Raw genomic sequence first — 20,322 nt, 5'->3', positions numbered from 1 at the left:
GGTTGTGTAGCTCCTGTAGTGTCAGTTTGTACTGCTGAAATGTCTCAGTGGGTGTCTTAAAGTAATTAAAGTAAGACAGAAAAGCCCTGAAAAATGACTAATGTTCTGGTTGATAATGTTAAAGAGTACGTTCACCTACACTGCTGTCTCATCAGTTTGTCGCATTGCAATGGCACAGGTCATGTGGACATCTCCAGCCAAGCAGTCTGACTGCTTTCCAACAGACCAGGCTGGCCAGGGTTGGGTGCAGATTTCTGTTTTAATAGCCTATGGTTTTAAATGTATATCTGTTTCACAAAGTAAGGAATAGGGAGAAAAATAACCCTGAAACTGTAAGTTGTCTGTCAGTGTCTATCATTTCTTTCATTGCTCTCTCACTCTACTGCTGAGATGTTGATTCGATTTCTATTTGTTGAGGTGTGCGGTAAGTGCCTCATTATTTTCAAATCCTGCTGTTCTTTGGCTTGCTGGCTACTCAGAAACACATACCAAACCACATCATACTGTGGCCCCAGCCAGACCGAGCACATATAATTAATATAATTGACATGTAATTCAAAAGCCTGCAAACAACCAGGAACCAAGCTTTTCCGGGTGCAATCTACAGCGACAGTAAAAGTTCTCCAAAGAAAGCAGATTGGGGTTCTTTCAGTGTCCGTCAGCTAAATCCGAAAAGGCAAAAGCGCAAGGAGATAAGAAATGAGTCAGAAGTTTAAACAAAAGAGGAGCAACAACAACTCAGTAGCTTAATTCATTCACTTAACTCTCTGGTTCGTGTTGGGAGAAGGAAAGACTGTCAGCCAACAAATCACCACTGTGTTTTACATGATTAAATGATGGAGGGAGCATTAAATCAACTGTAACTCACTTTACTAATAGCGGCAAGATGCTCTTCCTCTCTCTCTACGTTTACTGACAGCAAGCATATAACCATCACTTAAACATGAGCATGGCCATTACCCATGATATACTGTAGGTTAATGATCAGTTTATTTGAATGTGATCTCAGCTCTCTGGCTCCTTAGTTGATCAGCTGCCTTCATCTCTTCTATGGAGAATACAGTGACTTTAGGCTAGCTGGCTTGCTAGTTAACACTGGCAACTGAACCGTTAGCAAGCACAGCTTATAGCATGTTATATACATACATAGCACTGCTTATACAACAAAGTGATTTATTATACAATGCTGCAGTATATGTTGTCTTACAATCATGAAAAGATTTTTGCTATATATCGCCACCTGAAACTAAGGCTTGCCTTGGGGTTGGACAAATGTTATCACTCTCAAATTTTTTTTACTTCCTTTTATTAATTAGATACTGCTCAATAAAGAACAAACATGATTTGTAGAAAATGATTTTCTTAAGTGCTATACAGTACATCGTGATGAAGTCTTATAGCAAAATCACAATACTAAATAGCCAAATCACAGTAATGAGAATGCCTCCTCCGATATTGCTGCTTTATCGATCACTGCTGCTGTAAATGCACATCTTCACCAGTGTAGCTCGTTTTTTAACACACTACTTTGTTGTGTGTTACATCTTACATTGTTTCAGAGACAATCCGAGAGAGATGTGAATCACACCTACTGTATCTCCCAAGCCTGAAACACGGCAGGAAGCCAGAAATATCACTTTTCTCTAATTAAGATCTCACATCACTCTAAATAGTGAGCGTAATTACAGTCGGTAGCCTAGGGACTCTCACTCTGCCGCTCTACTTCTTTTTCTTGTCATCTCTCATTTTCTCTCTCTCTCTCATGCACACACCACTTATGTTTTTACCTCTTTTTGCCTTAAAATTTCTCCTTTCTCTCACACACACACACACACTCACACACACACACACACATTACTTTGCAAAAGTCTTAGGCACCCTAGATTTTTTATATACATTTTGTCTTAGATGTTTATTTGTTTTCTGCATTAGTGTGTCAGTAGACTGCTCTTTATAGTATTTTTTTTAATATTTAGAAGCTCTTCATTTCATTATTTTTGAAAGCATCTTCACTTTACAGATTTTTTTTTACATGTGCCTAAGACTTTTGCACAGTACTGTACACACACACACACACACACACACACACACACACACACACACACACACTTGTCCTCTTTCTTACAGAGACATACAAAGATGGACACTTGCCTAAAGAAATTCTACTTTTCTGTGAACAACTCGATTAACTGCGTAACTGCGAGTGTGAGAGAGAGACAGAGAGAGAGAAATTGTATTATCCCCCTGCTCACACCGCCATCCCGTGCCCCTCAGGTGGCGGTTTAATACTACTTCCTGTGATCCTCTGGCTATGTGCTCTGACATGATTAAAAAAAAAATACATTTACGGCTTTGGTTCACTTTACTTTCATATTCAGTCAATCCCGGCAGTGGATTTTCCTCACAGTTCAAATGTTGAAGCAATTTAAACACAAGGAGGTTGTCTTTTAAAGAAATACATCAGAAGGAATGCTCAGCTTGATGAATCGATTGGAAGTGGATTGGACCCCCAACCCTGGGTATCTCTGCTGTGTTTGAGCATAGTGCTTCTGTTGTGTGTTCAATTTTGACACCCGTAGCCATGGCTGACAAAATCAATAGCACAGATCAAGTAGATAATAATGACTGACTTTATGCTGAATTGTTGCTGGAGTTCTGATCGGTTTGTACCTTGGCGCGGGGTGAAGTGTGGAACCGCTCCAGGAGGCGCAGTGATGGCTCTCACTCCCTCATCATGTCGCCACCTAGTGGTAAAATGTTGGCCGCGGTGCTGACGAGTTACGCTTCATACTACAACAGGACATTGGAAAACAGATACTGTAATTCTCCATGCAAATTTGGTGGATCACCTTATAGTACATTTGAACTTTCCAAAGTGTCGGCTTGTATAAAACTGTCGCCATGTTGTATTTTAAAATAGCTATGCGCTCTCCTATGATAGCCAATGATACTGTACCAATGGTTCTGATTTCCATTTTGTCCCAATGATTACTCATTTCGCGTTTTTTAAGGTGAGATCGAAGAAAGGAGAGAAATTTAGTTGATTGCATACTTACTACACTGTAATCTTGATGTGAAGGGACTCACTCTTTTTGTTAGAGGGTGTATTACATCTCTCTCTGATCCTGCGCGCAGACCAGCGAAACACTAGATGGCACCGTTGTGCTTTGTTAACACAGAAGTAATAATAACAGAAGTAGTAGTGTTTACATTCTCTGAAGCTCGTGTTCTGGGATATTTCTCACCACGAATTCAGTGAGATCCGGTAGTCTTTATAATTCGGAGATGAAGTGTCCTACAAATAAACATATTTGCAAACCTCCTCAGCTAGTCTCTCTTCCATCTCAACCGGATACAGGTAGGAGGAAGCGATATGAAGCCAGTCACAGTTCTTACGGCCTTCCGTCGCCCTACGCACAGTTACATTTTTGGGGAGGTGCACGTAAGGTACTGCAAAGACCTATGGTGACGCAGAAGTATAAATTGGCCTTTATTGGGCCGCGCTTGGTCCGGAACCTCCGGACCACACCGCCATGGGCGTCCCTGACAGGAGATTAACTCCAGACGGCTTAGCTCTTGGGATCTTAGGTTCACGCAAGCTTCTCCATGACCCTCAGAGAAGAACACACACACACACACGCATTCACACACACAGACAAGCCGTCAGCCATCAGACTGGAAATAAAGCAGTGTGTGGGTGATCTAAAGTGGGTTTGTGTTGTTTTCTGGTCCCTGATGGATGACCAGCTCTGTTGGAGAGACTCCTCTACTATAATGGCGGAGCCCATTGACAGCAGCTACTGATGCTACATCCTTTCTATTCCAGGACAACAGCATCTATTATGCCATGGGGCAGGAGAGGTTAGAGAGACCGCTGATTACTACGAAGTATAGAAACTATGTTCACTAGAGTATTCAAGATATTTATTTTCCCATTGCCGAAGGTTAGCACACATCCAGCTCCACATTTTTGGCTTTTAGAGACGACACAATCCTACTCTATTGTCCTTCTCTCTGTCCATTGATTGACTTTGACGCAGCACTCAGGCTGTGGATAGTAGCCTATACAATACTATTAAGCATCCTTTAAATATCCTCTCTAACTACTTTCTTATTTGTATCATACCATCAAGAGTTTCAGTTTCAGCAATGCGACTCCCAAGCGGCAGATAGTGGCCTATAGCCGTGGTTTTCAATCATGTCATCGATTAGTTAGTGATTAGTTCTTTCTGTATGTTAATCAGAACTAATTGCTGAAATCAGCTGCTTTAGTGTTTGGTTGGAATGAAATCTGCAGGCCATGATGCACCATAGTTGAAAACCAATGGCCTAGGATACTATTTAAGTTAGAGTCTATGGACCAGAGTCATGGACTATGGTCCATGTAGTATATAGTACATAGGTTTCCATTCCACCCAAACACTACAGCAGCTGGTTTCACTGATTAACATCTTCAATCAGAGAGGAGGAACTAGTCAGTGAAATCGGCTGTTGTAGTGTTTGGAAGGAAAACCTGCATACTCTTGGCCCTCCATGGCACATGGTTGGAGCCGACTGGTATGGATTAACCTGTGGATCGCTGTTAAGATTCCCTTGTATTTAAGTCTGTTTTTTCTTGTCATCTCTCTGTCAGGATCTCGACGGAGCATTCCCCCAAGCTGCAGATCCGGAGCCACAGCTACCTGCGTGCGGTGAGTGAGGTTTCAATCAATAGAAGCCTGGACACCCTGGACCCCAAAACCCTCCTCGACCCCAAATCGCTGCTGTCCTCGCCCCAATACCGTTCGCGCAATGAAAGCTACATGAGGGCCATGAGCACCATCAGTCAGGTTGGTTGGCAACACTGCTCCCGTGATGACAATCACCGTGCCGATGTGCCCCGCCGAAACGCTTTACCATGGAAACACAAAGGAATAATGGCAGGCTTGGGCGTACATGATAGTGTTCGAAATCATTTTCATGTGCTTTACTGTTAATTGTGCACTGTGATTTGTGGCTAGTGGTCCAGGAAAAGTAATCCTTGGTGTTCACTTGATGTCATAGCTACCATTTTTCTACCAATTCAAATTACTTCATCTGGGAGATGCAATATGACACAAGTGAAAGCAACCTAGTTATAGTTTCCTCATGGCATAAGATCAGCTGGCTGCATTATGAAAATGGTTTCAAATACTATCTGAGCCAAGGTCTGTGTACAGTGCATTGCCAGCATGTCAGCCCCATAAGGGCCATGCCAAGGAAGAGAGTCATGTGTCAAATTTCATCCATCCCATGACGAGATGAATTTTCAGTGTTTCGCCTTAGATAAAAACTTCAAAACCAGTGTGCAATGTGAAAATACAGCACCATTTCCATTTCATTCCTCATATAATGCAACATTTAAACACAAACTTAATGTAAACAAAGTATGTACAATAGAATGAGGTCAATGGTAATAACCAAAAAATGTCAATCATTGGCATAAACATGCATTTCATGCTCATTATGTCCTATGAATGGAAATGTAGGATGTCATTCTCTGTCATTCATAACATTATTAATGAATTAACAAATGTAGTTTAAGATAATAGAAAATATTCAGTAATATACAACAACAATAAATATTAATCAGCAATAGTAATAGTACACTACTCTTGTGTAGCACCAAGAATAGTTGTATTGCTTTCTGTATTCTTATAGCGTAACGTATTAAGTGTGGGGAATGACCAGTCAAACAAATAAGCAAAGATGGGTAAAATGACATACTATTGCGTTTACTGTATTTCCTCTACTTTCCACGGCTGGTGAGGGATTATGTGACCAAATCATCTTTCAATCTGCAAGACTGAAATAGGATTTAAGGGCAAGTTCACCAAATGTTGGCTGTCTCGTAAAATAAAAAAAAAATGAACAAAAAAGAAAAATAATAATAACCCTGAGTTTGTTGGGCTGATGAATCCAGCTCTCTCCCATCTTTTCTTTCTACTCTCCCATTTTTTCTTTCTACTGTCTCATGTCAAGTAAAACCAGAAATGTCATGAATGTAAACTTAAAGTGCTACGTTGAAAACCGAGAAAATGAACCCAGCCATCAGACATCATCAACCTAGCCTGAGACTTATGTAGGAGGTGTGGCAACTCGGGTGTGAGAGGACAGGGATTCACAATAAAACAAGACACTCAACCAGTACTGCCTCTGATACAAAGTAAATTTATTGATTCTAGGAGAGGGGGAGGGGAGCAAACAGGCAACTAAACTTCCCTGATGCTGATCTTGTTGGCCCTTCCTGGTGCTCAGGAACTCACCTTGGTGCTGTAAACCCTAACAGGAGAGGCTTGTCAAACCACTAAGTGAGCAGAAACACTTAACTTCAACCTTTTTAAAGAAAAAAATATCGATATCCGTATTGCAAAGAGCTGTGGGTAATCTCACTAGAAGTCTGCAGGGTAGCGGACTCTCTGGAAGTCTGCATACCCCCAAAAGTCTGCATGAGAGCACCTACAAACTTGGTGAATTTTGGCAAGGGACAGCCCTAACCCCTCTTGGATTGGTTGAATCCAAAAGTCCAGGGAAATCTGGACTTTTGGATTCAGCACTCTCCCCACACCATACCCCAATTTGACCATACCCCAAAACTGTCTTATAGCTGTCTTATAGCTCGTCCTATAGCCTCTTTTGTATTGCTTTAAGCCCTTGCTCGTCCTACCTTAACCTGACCTTGAACCTCCACTCGTATTACTCATATTGCACCTATCTGTAATAATCATTCACTGATTGAATTCTCTTTTTAAACCTAGTTAATGTCCTACCCAGCATGGATCTAACCATAAAACCCCCCATTAAGCAACTCCACCACATTCCTCAATAGGCTTTTGTCTCGCAGTTGGGATCCATTCAATTTCAATTTGCTTTCAATTTAGGAGTCAATGTGAAAATTAAAATCAGTGATTGGAAAATGAAAAGGATAGAAACGGAATGTTACAGTTGTAGGGAGGTTTGTGTGTGTATGTGTGTGTGTGTGTGTGTGTGAGAAAGGTAGAGAATTCATATAAAAACAGGACAGCCCTGTCAAACAGTTCAGTCATGTGAAACCATTGTAAATGACCTGTTCTTCACTGCTCACCCTCACATCCCTTCTACTCTCTCCATTCCCTCCTCTCTCTTCCTCTGGCTCCTCTTCCTCTTCCTACAGCCAGCCACTCACTGGCTGTATCTGAAAACGTGTACTGTATACTAGCATGTAGTTAGCATGCAATGGAAAAACAAAGAAACCATCATTCATATCAACTGATGATATGGTCATGATATGTGGTCAACTATGGTCTGGTCAAATTGGGTTAGTTTTTCTTGTGCTATATTGTTGTAAAATGTTACTTTGCAAGCTACTTACTCAAAATGTGCAGTAAATAGTAGAAAGTAAACAACAGTATGGGCCTTCAGACACATGCACTTTGTCTAGAGTTGAAGATCTAATGCTGTAGGTTGGTTAGGTTAGCAAAATCCAGCTGCCCACTGGAGTGTGTATTCACCACCGGCAGCCAGGACTTACTTACAACTCTATTTATAATTTTCAAACAGGTGAAAGAAGGAACATAGAGAAACATAATATTTTTTCAATAGATCCACTTTAATGGGTATATGTGATTTTCTACTAGAAGGGGAAAAAAAGTTAGAAGGCAACATTCTACTGATTTTCATGACAGCCAATATTAATATCTGATAGCACAGGAACTCCTAGATTATATGCATAGGTAGTAAAAACTATAAATGTTCTACCAGAGTGAAATCCCAGTTTCAACTCTCATTCTTCTTGGTACACTTATTTTTGCTGTGTCCCACTCCCTCCCTGGGATTAATAGCTAGCGGTAATCTGTGCAAAAAATGACTCACTCTATATAGACGCTCAACTCGTCTTAAACCATTGGGAAGGATAAATGACTAATTTGCCTAATTAGAACTGCGCAGTCGGAAATTTAATTATTCCCTTGCTTCTACTCTTTCACTTCTGTTGTTATGTTGTGAAGTCATTAGGCAGAGTCGTTGATTGGAGGTATGTTCCCTCTCAGTGGCTGCAGCAAGGACTATAGGCTATTATAGCCGTCCCGTATTGGACTTCAAATTCCACAAGCAGCAGGTCAGTCAGATAGGCTGCCCAGCTAAGATTAATAAGAATCATTACCCAAATAAGGTGTGTGTAATGCTACAGAGAGAGACACTCTCTATGTTTACATGCATGGAGTAAACTGGCTATGGTCCATATTCCAATTAAGGTCTTCAGTACTGAGTTGCCACCATGGTTTTTGTTGACATCAAAATGTACCCATAATGAATGACCCATAGTGACTCTGAGTTTGACAGACAGTGAAAACCCAAAGTGAAAGCAGTAAGATCTTTCTCAAAAACAGATTATGAGCTTACCCGGGTTATTCTATTCCAGCTACATGTGTCAATGTTTAATGCGTCAATCCAAAACCAATTAGTTTGAGATTTGTACTGAGATTCCTATTTCCTTTGAGAATCTTTAGTTAAACTGCTGTAAAAGGATCCACTCCAATATATATAACCAAGTTTTTTAAAAAAGAGGGACAATTAGTTAAACAAAGCTATTTTACCTGAGCACTTAATATAGACTAAATAAAGACGCTGGGGCGCTCGTCTTCACGTTTATTACAGGAGGGTGACAACATTTCGACTAAGTAAATAAACAGGCAAATTAATCTAATCTAATAATCATGAACTGTGTCTGAAAACTCATACTACCTACTATTTATGCAATAGCATTGACCACTGTGAAAACATATGAACCTTACTACCAGTAAATAAAGAGAAAGGTTAACAAATTACCAAACATACTATGTTGATGCTGCATTATTGAGATCATTGCATGCATCTTTGTATTACTACCGCTGGAACTGGAACTGAGGAAGTGGGAAAAACTAAAAAATTCCTCCTTTTGTCCTCCTTTTTTTTTTTTGATTTTTGATTTACAGCTTTAATGTAACGTTTGGTGCTGAAAAATTTAAAGCATTCATCATTGCTGGAGACCATGTTACCAAGTTTTTTAAACCGTCACAATTATTTTGCTCTCCAGTGTGATCCAACAATGGCGCAATGTGATCAGAACAACCGTCCAACATGAGGTCCAAAGTGGTCACATGGTCCAACAGTGGTCCAAAGTGATCACAGTTGTTCAATATGATCACAGCAATGATGCAATGTGATCATAACAATGGTCCAAAATGATTACAATTGTCCAGTGTGATCACAGCAACCTTTGTCTGCTACCTCTGCCTGTCACAAACAAGAAAATAAAAGAATTGAAATTTTAACAATTTCACTGTTAGCATAATGCTGCATGTCTCCAGTGATGATAGAGTGACTCCAATGTGTTTCGAAATGTACAGGTGACATATTCACTTTCAACAAGTGTGAAAAGTGAGTTGCCGCCATTTCTACCTCTGCAGTCGACACTTCCACTGGCAGATGCCTCCTGGTCAAACTCTCTCTTAGTGGTATTCAACACCATCCAACCACAGTATGCATATTCACAGGAGCTGCACTTCCGATATAATTTTATAAGACCTGAAAAGCTGTAAATCGGCATTTCTAGTTGGATTTCTAGCATTGGGACTTTTGGGATGTCATGTTATGCTTTAATTGTTGTCATTTTCTTAGGTATAGAAAATAGGTACAGCTAACAAAGCTAGATAGTTTGTTGTTATGCTATCAGCTATGGTATCAATAGCTAAAGTTGCAACGGCAATTTAAAATTGTTAACTAGCCAACATTAGAGATATGAGCTTGCATCTAACTTCAATGTTAACAAATTTATTAAAGGCAAATGGTGAAAATAAATAGTCAACATGACATAATAAACTCAACCAAAAGCCCCAATGATTAAAATCCAACTATAAATGCCAACTTACAGCCACTCAGCTATTGTGAAATAATATACAAAGTGTACCTCATTTGAATATGCAAATTTGGGTTGTTATTGACCAAGAGCAAAGTGACAGCGTAGGTGTCTGCGGAAGTGCCAATAAAAGTAACACCTGCCATGTCGGGTCCTACTGGCTCTTGCTATGGCACTTTTCTTGATCTTGACATTGCTTTTTTTTTTTTTTTCATGAGCCTTTTTTACCTTCAAATATTGGTGTGCGACCTTCATCTCTTTAGTTTTCAGTTGACCTATGCACCCAAAGAATCTGCACCTTCTGTGATTGTCTGAATGATAATTTGTCTGGAATTTCTTTGCATCCCCCCCTTCCCCACCCTCTTCGTTGCTCCTTTCCTCTCCTCTTTTCACTCCCTTCTTCCCCCTCTGCCAGCACCCCCTCTGATGCCGGATTACTCTTCTTCCATTCACCTGCCTCCCTCCACTCTCTGTCCTCCCTCCTCCTGTACACTGCGTCTTCCCTATTCCCACTCCCTCCTTCATTCGCCTCCTCCTTCCACGTTCTGCATCTCTCTCCTCCCTGCTGCCTTTTCCACCTCCACCCTCTCTACTCTCTCCTCCCCCCATTATCCCTCTTGTCCATCGCCTCTTTCCTAATCCCGCCTCTGGCCTTCACCTCCTCCTTTGCTACTCTTCACACCCTCCATCTTCCCGGCCCCCCCTCCTCCAGGTGAGTGAGGTGGAGGTGAACGGGCAGATTGAGCAGGTATGTGAGCAGGTCTACAGCGAGATGCAGGCCCAGGCCATGGACGCCGCCATGGACAGCATGGACACCATGGACACCCTGCCCATGCCGGGATGCTTCCGGATGCGGAGCCACAGCTACGTGAGAGCCATCGACCAGGGCTGCTCTGGGGAGGAGGAGGGAGAGGGGGGGAGTCCGCTGCTGCTGCTGCCGGCATCCCCGCCGCGCACCTCCGCCACCACCGTCAGGACCATCCAGAGCAGCACAGGTTGGTGGCCGCTGCAAGGGAGGGATGGGTGACGAGTCTGGATGTGCAGTATGCAACTAATTTGCCTTGAGCTAGTGACGTGCATTGTTAGCCCTACCTTTGGTCAAGTTCACACCCCAACATTGGTCACTACCTCTGGCCTGAGGCTGAGGGAACCATCATTCGTAAAGCCACCGCAGGCATTGAACAAGCAGACAGTGAACGTAGCCAATCTGCAATAAAACAAGTAATTGGTGATAAGCTGTGACCAGATTGGTGCAGGTTACCTTATAGAGGCTATTGTGACAAGTGGTAGCCTGATCTGTTATTTAGGCCTATTCTTGACTGTGTGCAACATCAATCATTCAGGCTAGCAAAGTGGGTATCATTTTTTAAGTCACCATTTTTATGCAAAGGCCTTCTCTTAGTGTTTATTTTAACTTATTTTATTCTATTTCAATTATTATTCCATTTCATTGTATTCTTTCTTTTAGATGGTGTTTTCTATCTTTAAGTCCTTTATCTCGTATGCTGTTTTATTGACTTTTTATTGTTGTAAAGCACTTTGGAACTCGGTTTTGAAAAGTGCTATATAAATAAAATTCATTATTATCAATGTTATTAAATGTTATCAAACTAAAAGATTTTTCTTATTACCTTGGTGGAAAAATGCTAAAATGCTTTCCTCCATTGTTGTTGCTATGACTTCCCTGCTCTGTAGCTGCTAGCCTCACCTTGATAGCCACCACCCAGACACGCTCATAGCAAATAGTATACGCCCCAAGTAGTCTCCAACATAATTGAAAAGCCGATTTCAGGCAAACAGGGGGATTTAGACATGAGAATACATGGGTACACAGAATACACTGACACACATCGACTATGTCATTTATGGTTATTTTAATGTGAAACACGCTGCATATTGCAGCTTTAAAAAATGAAAACTATCTTAGTGCCAGTTGCATGCTTACCAGCTGTGAGTGTCTTGACAAATATTGTAATAAATGAAATGTGAAATGGAAAAATCAGCCTTCCAGCATAAAAGCAGTGAAGGCAGTAGGAGCACTAACTTACAGTCCATCAGCTGGTCTATAGAGGCTATCACCACAGGCATTTCAGACATGGCAGTTCAACTTGATGAAAATACTACAGGCTCTTAGACACACAAGCACATGGAGATGCTGGACCTTCTGACAAGCAGAAAAATCAAATATCGGCCAGTCATTGTCATCCGCTTCCAATATGACGGAGGTTCCTCCCTCACCACAGCTAGTGAGTATGTTTTTACTGTTGTTATTTTTATATCAGATGTCTGAGCAGAGGAATCATTGTGGTGTGGGAGGATTTTACTCATCAGTCTGTAAAACCTGCAGTGAAACCTGCCTCACCCTGCCTTTAGGAGAAGCTAACCCACCTAAAAGACTTTCATTAGTCTGTCTTTCAATGGAGAGTTTTAGTGTCCCATGATGGTCTAAATGCTGTTTCAGAGGCTTTTCTACTTATAAGAATACAATTATGGGGGAAACACTGAATACCTGTAATATTTTCGGCATTAAAATGGTCAATTTTTAAAATGAGTACCAGTATAAAATATTGGATAAACATACCAGTATCAGCCTTCAAAAACCCTAGTTTGTTGGTTGATGTGGATGTAGGTGTGTGTACTTTGCAATTTGATTGTCGATGAAGAAGAAACAAATAGCAGCAAACATGAGACAAAATGTGTATGTGTATGTTTTGCTATGTCTGCTCATTCAAACACATTCATATGTCTCTGGGTGCGTGAGCTGTCATGTATGAAGCTGCCTTCACATGCAGCTTGAAAAAGACAACCAGGATTCCTCTTGAAGGCAATGTAGGCCAACAGGGATCAGTGGAAGTCTCATTTTATGATTCTGTCCTTCCCATTAATCTGGACTGCAGTTTTGTAGATTATATGAGTGGATTACACTGCTTCCAGATGAGATCCCATTTGGGGAAAACGTTGGCATGTAGACTAACTTATCTTTTCTTTTTATTGCTGGTTTGAGTCTTCAGTGGGGGCAGTTGTTCCATAAGGGGAGATGAAAAGGAATTTTAACATGGAAATGTAAATAGTGGCACAGCTTTGTGCTTGCTTGTTTAAATCTATTACTTTAGCAGTTGTTCCATACCATAAAATGTATGCGCCCAGATTATACTGACTTGTCTTCAAATGTCTTGGTTGCTCAGTGGGTAAAGTGCATATTATGTAATTGTGACATTGCCTATGTGATCTGTGCTCTCTCTCTCTCTCTCTCTCTCTCTCTCCCATTCTTCCAGACATATTCTGCTGTATGCTATCCCATGAAACCGAAATGTCACAAAGATAATCTGATAAAAAAAACAAACCCAAAAAGAGCGATCATCCATAGTATTCAGATGAGAATAGGCCAGAGTGATTGCCATAGGGGACTCAGTGTGGCATATTAGTCTGTTTGGTATTAGGGTTGGTTGTCTTTATTTTCAAAGGCTCAACTAGAGGTGGCCTACATTTGCTGCTCCTCTAGGGATTCTTGTATTGTTAACCGAGGGGTTACGTGAACACACAGCCACGGCACAGACACACATACAACAGTACACACACACACACAGCTACATTCATATTTACTCAAACACTCACACATTTGCGCATATTCATTCGTGCCTGCACACACACACACACACACCTAGACTAAAGCTGAGGCCCGACTCCATTCACACATGAGTGGACATTGCGTTGGTTGATGGTGTTTCAATGTCCAGTGAACTGATTTGTCCACTTAGGCCTGCTGTACAACTGAAATGCCAGTGTAGGACTTGAATGACTTTGGCAACATTTCTTATTGTTCACTCATCTATAGTATAATATGGATTTCAGATCAGACAATAACCCTAACCCCAACACTCCAATCAATGGTGTCCATAGTCCAATAAACAAAAAGAAATGGGGTGGAGAAGGAAGTGGTGAGAAGAGGAGAGAGACAGGAGAGAGATGCAAAGAGAAGAGGGGGGATGAAGTGGGTGAAGCATGTGGAAGAGAGGGAGGTTGTTCTGTAGTTGTAAATGTTTCAGGACGCCCCGTGGCTGAGGATAAGATCATCTAACTGACATTTCAAACTGCAACCAACAGCATAACACATTGCTAGAAGCATATACAGATCATACACACAAACCATTATAGCTTCAGCAGAGCAGAAGCTGGGTAAAAATGGACAAGTATGCCTAAATCAATGAAGTAATAAAGCATTCAAAGACACGGTGCGCATTTTATGTTTTTTTTAAAGAATGGTGGGAAGTCAACTTGGCTTCATTCATACATTCATCTGTTCTACCTGCATAAGCAGTCATGGGGAGTCGGAGCCTATCCCAGCATGCATTGGGTGCATGATGCCAATATTGAAGCATGTGCACTGTCAAATCGGATGATGTGACTTGCGTGTTGACAGGGCAATTCATTAGATTTGAATCAATTGAGAGTGTTTGTGTCTCATTATGCATTTTAATGCCGAGTTCCTGCAGTGGTTCTGAGCCGACGTCCTTGCCCTTGACAGGAGAGGAGAACAGCGTGACAGCTGAGGCGTAATGATGTTTCTGCTTAATGAGAGAGAAAGAATGGGAAAGAGGAACTGCAGAAAGATAAAGAGAGAGAGAGAGAGAGAGAGAGAGAGAGAACAAGCGGGAGAGCGGTCAAGGAAGAGAGAAATGTCAAGCGAGAGAAAGGAAGAAACACAAACACATGGAGAGGCAAAGATGAGGAGCTGCAGCAGAGAGATGGAGCAAAAGAGATACTGGAAAAAGTGAGGGAAAGAGAGAGAGAAGGGAGGATGTTCGAGGTTCCAGTAATAAAGTGCAACTTCAAATGAGGTCAGCCTGAGTTAAGAAGCAGAGCAGAGTGATGCGCAGTTTAATCACCTCCTCTCTTTGGGCTGCCTCACATATCCAACTTTCCCACCATCCCTCTCTCTCTCTCTCTCTCTCTCTCTCTCTCTCTCTCTCTCTCTCTCTCTCTCTCTCTCTCTCTCTCTCTTTCTGTCTCCTTTTAAATCAAGGGCACACTAGACAGCAGCCATATAACTGTCTAAATATTCACATAAACAAGGGACAGTGAGAGATTCGTGTGCATATATTCAAAAACCAATGGGAGGATTTTGAAGGATGATTCTGAAGTCTTGCCATATCCTTGAAGGGAACACTTTTTATCAGCTGATTGACAGATTGACTTTCTGGAAAGACATCAAATTCAATAAAAAAAACATGCATTTGTTTTAAATGGGCATGCCATTTGGACGTCCTGGTGGCTCAGTTGGCTAAAGCACCTACCATGTACCTGCCTGGGTTTGAGTCCAGCCTAGGACCTTTGCCCCCCCCCAGCCCCCCGCTCCTTGGCTGCTGGCTGCTGGTAATCAGTGCTTACCCACAGACGAAGGTGGCAGAGCAGCTGACATTGACCTGACATTGAAACTGGTGTTCGGGCAGGCCTGGCAAGTTGATGGCACGTTGCCACGATGGAAGTGAATGTGTCTGGGCAGGATGTTTAGGTGATCCAGATGTCCTCTCTGCAGGGAAGACGGGACTGGAAACTTATTCTGGGAGAAATTGTGTACATGTGTGGCAGAAAAGTGAAAAAGAAAAGTTATAAAACGAACAATAATGCCAGTTTCTGCAAATTTCCAGTGTGCCTAGTTGGTTGAGTTAGGTCTTTCCAGAACACTAGTTAAGGTGACTAGAAGAAACTATGGTGATGGTGGTGGTACCAGTCCAAAGTAGGACTGGTATAAGCAGCCATCATGAAATATGGGAGGAACAGCACATTGTATACCAGAGCTGAAGCCAACACCAGAGATTCCTGCCATGGTCCAGATAAAGCCCTTCACCATCTAGCATCCGGTCCATTTCAACCCATCATCAAATTCTGAGCTAAGGTCATAAATGAAACTTACAGATTCAGACAGAAGTGATACACGATTCCGCTGGCTTGAATATCATGAACACAACAAACCCGCTGCTTCTTCAGCTTTTCATCATAGTAATACAGTAGCCCACCTGGATGCTACAGCCAAATTTGCAGGATACAGTCCATTGAGCAGGGAAGTGTGACGTCGCCAGGGATGCCATTGGGCTGAAGGTACGGATGTGCATCCCTGTGCAATGGTGTTGCCTCATGGATTCTAAAGGTCATGTTTTGTACCGTTGAAATGCCTCCAGTGTACCTGCAGCCCAAAATGCCTTTGGAACACTATAGACATTTAGAAATGGAATTGAAGGCAGTGCAAAGCGGCATGCTGTGTTTGAGAGGACAACGCCTCAGATAGTGGAAACGGAACCAGATTGCAACAATTGATTCGCTGCCCAATGGTATCGCAATAAAACTGGGCAGAGAACAAAGTTTGACAAGCCAGAGGACTACTACAAGTGTGACATCTGAAGGAGAACACTCAACATTCTCGCATCAGCCTCAAGATTGCTTGTCTGAGAGTGATTTACACTTTCTTCGGGGCCGACAGACCATCAGAGATGAGCGTGACAGCTGTCTGCCAGACATGCAGTATTGATGCAGAGGCTCTAGGCAGTGCGCTCGCACTCTTCAATATTATGTTCAAAGACCACAAGCAGCCTTAAGAATATGAGAACCTGACACTGTTCGAGAAGAAGCTCGGCTTTCTCAGTGAAATGTCATTGCACAGTGCCTTTATGAATGTGTAATAACTGTATGTGCTGTACCTTACTCAATTGGTCAAATCGGCACCAGTGGCAAGGAGTTTTGGGGAATATTTGGGAATACTACATATAGAGAAGGCCCAGAAAATTGATAGTACAAGAGTGATGGAGAAGTATCCAGAGATGAAAGGCAGGAAGCTTCAGTTCAGCATATTCTTATTAGGCTTCTTGCTGTTTTTGCTTAGCACTGTTCAGCTTTAAGCTTTTTGTAGTGTTTTGATTTGACAACCCATTTACTGCAGGGCTGGTATAGCCTACTTCATGTGCTACCTCATGTCATGATGTCGTACAGTTACTCTACAGTAGGTTTATATTGTTTGGCAACTGATACAGGCTTCTACACTCCTGCAGGTGGTGTGTCCATTTTTATGTTATTATGCTTTAGCTTTATTGTGCTATAGCTGCTGTCTGGATTTGATATTATCATATCTTTGATGCATGTGTTTGGCATTGCGTATTGGCATCATGCATTTTTTTTTTTAAGTTAGACCAAGAGAGAGAGAGAGAGATAGTGAGTACGCTTGGAAGATTACATATGTAATCTAGTATTTGTGTGTTTGTGTCTGAATCTTTTGTCTTTGTGTACATGTTTTTTTATTTGTGTCTGTCTGGACATGTCTGTGTGTACAGTTATATTTATATATACATACATGTGTGCATTTCTAAATATGTGCTGGTACAGTACTGAGTGGTAGTTTGGTACTGTGACATTGACAGAACAGCTGTAGTCCTGCTGTACCCCCTCCTACCACCATGATCTGCTTAAACGAATGTCAGGCAGCAGACACATACACATATATACAATCTTGATTAAAATCAATACTAATAAAACTTATGCCCACTGTTCCATGCTAGGGAAAACGGCAATTCACAAAGGAAATTTTGTCATGATATTCAACTTGTGGTAATAAAAGCATATTATAGTTTGCAAACCGAAGTCAGTGAACCTTTCAACCGAGCACTCAAAGCAAATTCACAAATTCTTCTCAGATCCGGGGGATTTAATTCCCAAATCTGTCAGATACACATAGTGGTTGAGGGAAAAAAATGATGCAATAACATTGTGATAATCAGTCCCTTCAGGAGTACGAGATTTTGCAATCTCAATAATTAAGGCATATTCAACCAATGCCTGCAATATTTGTGAGAACTTGCAATTTTGCAACATTACCGCAACTTTTCCACATAGAAAGACCAAATCAGCAGAGTCTGTGTAATTTTTGCCAATCATTACATTAATCATTATATTTTGCATAAATTGGTCCAATCAAACCAGTGTCAACAAACTATGTCTACCTTGGTCTTCTACTACAACCAAAGACTAGTAGATGGAGGAGGATTCAGACCACAACGAGTTGTTTTATTCACCCTAATGATAATAATAATAGCACAGATGGAAGAAGTTGAGTATACTTAGTTTTCATTTAACCTGCATTATTATAGCTTCCATTTATCCCGAGCCATTGGTTTGCATTCTGCTGACACAAAGTCTTAAAACATAAATATTTTTTCATTTTTTAAATGAATCTATACAGCTTTATAGTCATGAAACATTCACATGGACCGGTTTTGTTTGATGCTTATTGTGCTAATGTTGAGTTAAAGGTCATTTATTAAGACTAGAATCCAAGCACAGTGTTTTCCTTTGTTGCAACTTCAAGTGTTTTTCTGTTCAGAAAATAAAAAAGGATGAGCACTAAGATATTTCCAGTAGTTTATATAATGTAATATGCAGTGTGCTCATTATCATGGGAAGGAATTATATATGACTGTCTAGAAGTGGCAGGAATGCGGAGATGGACAACTTCTCTCGTTGACTACACCAACTCGTGTGTCATTTATTTTTAACCCACAGAGCAAGACAATTTACCTCACGCTGAAAAACACAACATTACATCGAGCTGACGTCAGACTCAGAAAACCAGACTTTCTTAAAGGGACCGTGTCTCCTTAACCCTGAGAAGCACACAATATAACTGCGTGTGTTAAACATACCCAAACCACAGATTATGGTGAATAATGTCTATAGAGTCCGCCACATACGTCCCCCCAGAATTCACCATAACAGAGAAAGTCAACGTGGAAGGGGACGGATGACCCGGCCACAACAGCTCCGCAGAACGGGAGCGGGGGCCGGGGCGCCCGCAGGAGGAGCCTTGGGGACCCTGCGGCGGCGTGGGGGCAGGGTGGGGGGTGGAGGCAGGGCAGGGGGCCGCTGCGGGGGTAGGGCCAGGTCAATGGGTTGGTCCAAGTCCAGGTGAGCTGGTTTGAGGCGGTCCACAGAAACGTGCTCCGGCTTGCCGCCAACGTCCACCACGAAGTGCTTGTCCCCGGCCTCCAGGACGCGGAACGGGCCGTCGTAGGGGGGTTGCAGGGGCCCACGGTGGGCGTCGTGGCGGATGAAAACGTACCCTGCCGACTGCAGACTTGTGGGGACGTGAGACCGTGGGAAGCCGTGATGCGAAGTGGGGACCGGTGCGAAAACACTGGCATTGTCCCGTTGGTGGGCTGCAGACCAGGGAACCGTGGTGTTAGGGACAAATTCCCCTGGGACCTGCAGCGGCTGGGCGTAAACCAGTTCAGCAGACGAGGACTGGAGGTCCTCTTTAGGGGCGGTCCTGAGGCCCAGCATGACCCACGGGAGCCTGTCGACCCAGCTGCTGTCCTTGAGGCTGGCCCGAAGAGCGGCCTTCATGGAGCGATGAAACCGCTCGCACAACCCATTGGCCTGTGGGTGGTACGTGGTGGTGCGGTGGAGCTTCACCCCCAGGCCCTCTGTGACTGCGTTCCAGAGCTCGGACGTAAACTGTGGGCCTCGGTCAGAGGAGAGGTCAGATGGGGTGCCAAACCGGGCGACCCAGGACCCGATGAACGCCCGGGCCACCTCGGTGGACGTCGTCGACGACAGCGGGACGGCCTCTGGCCATCGAGTGGTCCTGTCCACCATGGTGAGGAGGTAAGTGAAACCGTGGGAGGGGGGAAGGGGGCCCACCAGTTCCACGTTGACGTGGTTGAACCTCCTTTCGGGCACTGGGAACTGCGCCAGGGGGGCTTTGGTGTGGCGGTGCACTTTAGAGCGCTAGCACTCCATGCAGGTGCCAGCCCAGTCTCTCACATCTTTTTTGAGCCCGTGCCAGACGAACCTGGCCGCCACCAGCTTTATAGATGGCTTTTTGCCCGGGTGGGAGAGGCCATGGACGGCGTCGAACACACGCCGTCTCCACCCAGAGGGAACGACGGGCCGGGGCTGACCCAAGGAGACGTCGCACAGGAGTGTGGTGCCGGCGTCGTCGAAAACCACATCCTCCAGCTGCAGCCCTGTGACAGCCGTCCTGTAAGCCTGCACGTCCGGGTCGGCGGCCTGATCAGCTGCCATGCGAGCGTAGTCAAGTCCCAAGTGAACGGCCCCCACGATGGCCCAGGAGAGGCAGTCGGCGACGAGGTCGGCTTTGCCAGTGACATGCCGTATGTCCGTGGTGAACTCAGAAATGTAGGAGAGCTGCCGCTGTTGGCGGGCGGACCACGGTTCGGCCACCTTAGCCATGGCGAACGTCAGCGGTTTGTGGTCCACAAACGCCGGGAACTGGCGGCCCTCCAGCAGGAAACGGAAATGTCGAATACCGAGGAAAAGGCCGAGGAGTTCCAGATCGAAGGTGCTGTACTTCCGTTCACTGGGGCGTAACTTGCGGCTGAAGAAAGCGAGCGGTTGCCAGGCACCGCCCACCCACTGCTCGTGCA

At 43.2% G+C, this 20,322-nt stretch overlaps 1 protein-coding gene across 1 annotated transcript in view; it reads left to right on the top strand.

Moving 5' to 3' along the window:
* Positions 1–20,322, top strand: part of dlgap1a (discs, large (Drosophila) homolog-associated protein 1a) — a 65,360-nt gene that overhangs the window by 11,803 nt on the left and 33,235 nt on the right. Inside the window, exons 4-5 of the mRNA XM_071909689.2 lie at positions 4,634–4,829; positions 10,605–10,887. Coding sequence (XP_071765790.1) covers positions 4,634–4,829; positions 10,605–10,887 — 479 coding nt within the window. The remainder of the gene's footprint in view (positions 1–4,633; positions 4,830–10,604; positions 10,888–20,322) is intronic.

Source organism: Centroberyx gerrardi, chromosome 13 (assembly GCF_048128805.1).
Source record: "Centroberyx gerrardi isolate f3 chromosome 13, fCenGer3.hap1.cur.20231027, whole genome shotgun sequence".
Classification (NCBI taxonomy): domain Eukaryota; kingdom Metazoa; phylum Chordata; class Actinopteri; order Beryciformes; family Berycidae; genus Centroberyx; species Centroberyx gerrardi.
The sequence above is the reverse complement of the archived record's forward strand: the minus strand, read 5'-3'. Positions and strand labels throughout refer to the sequence as shown.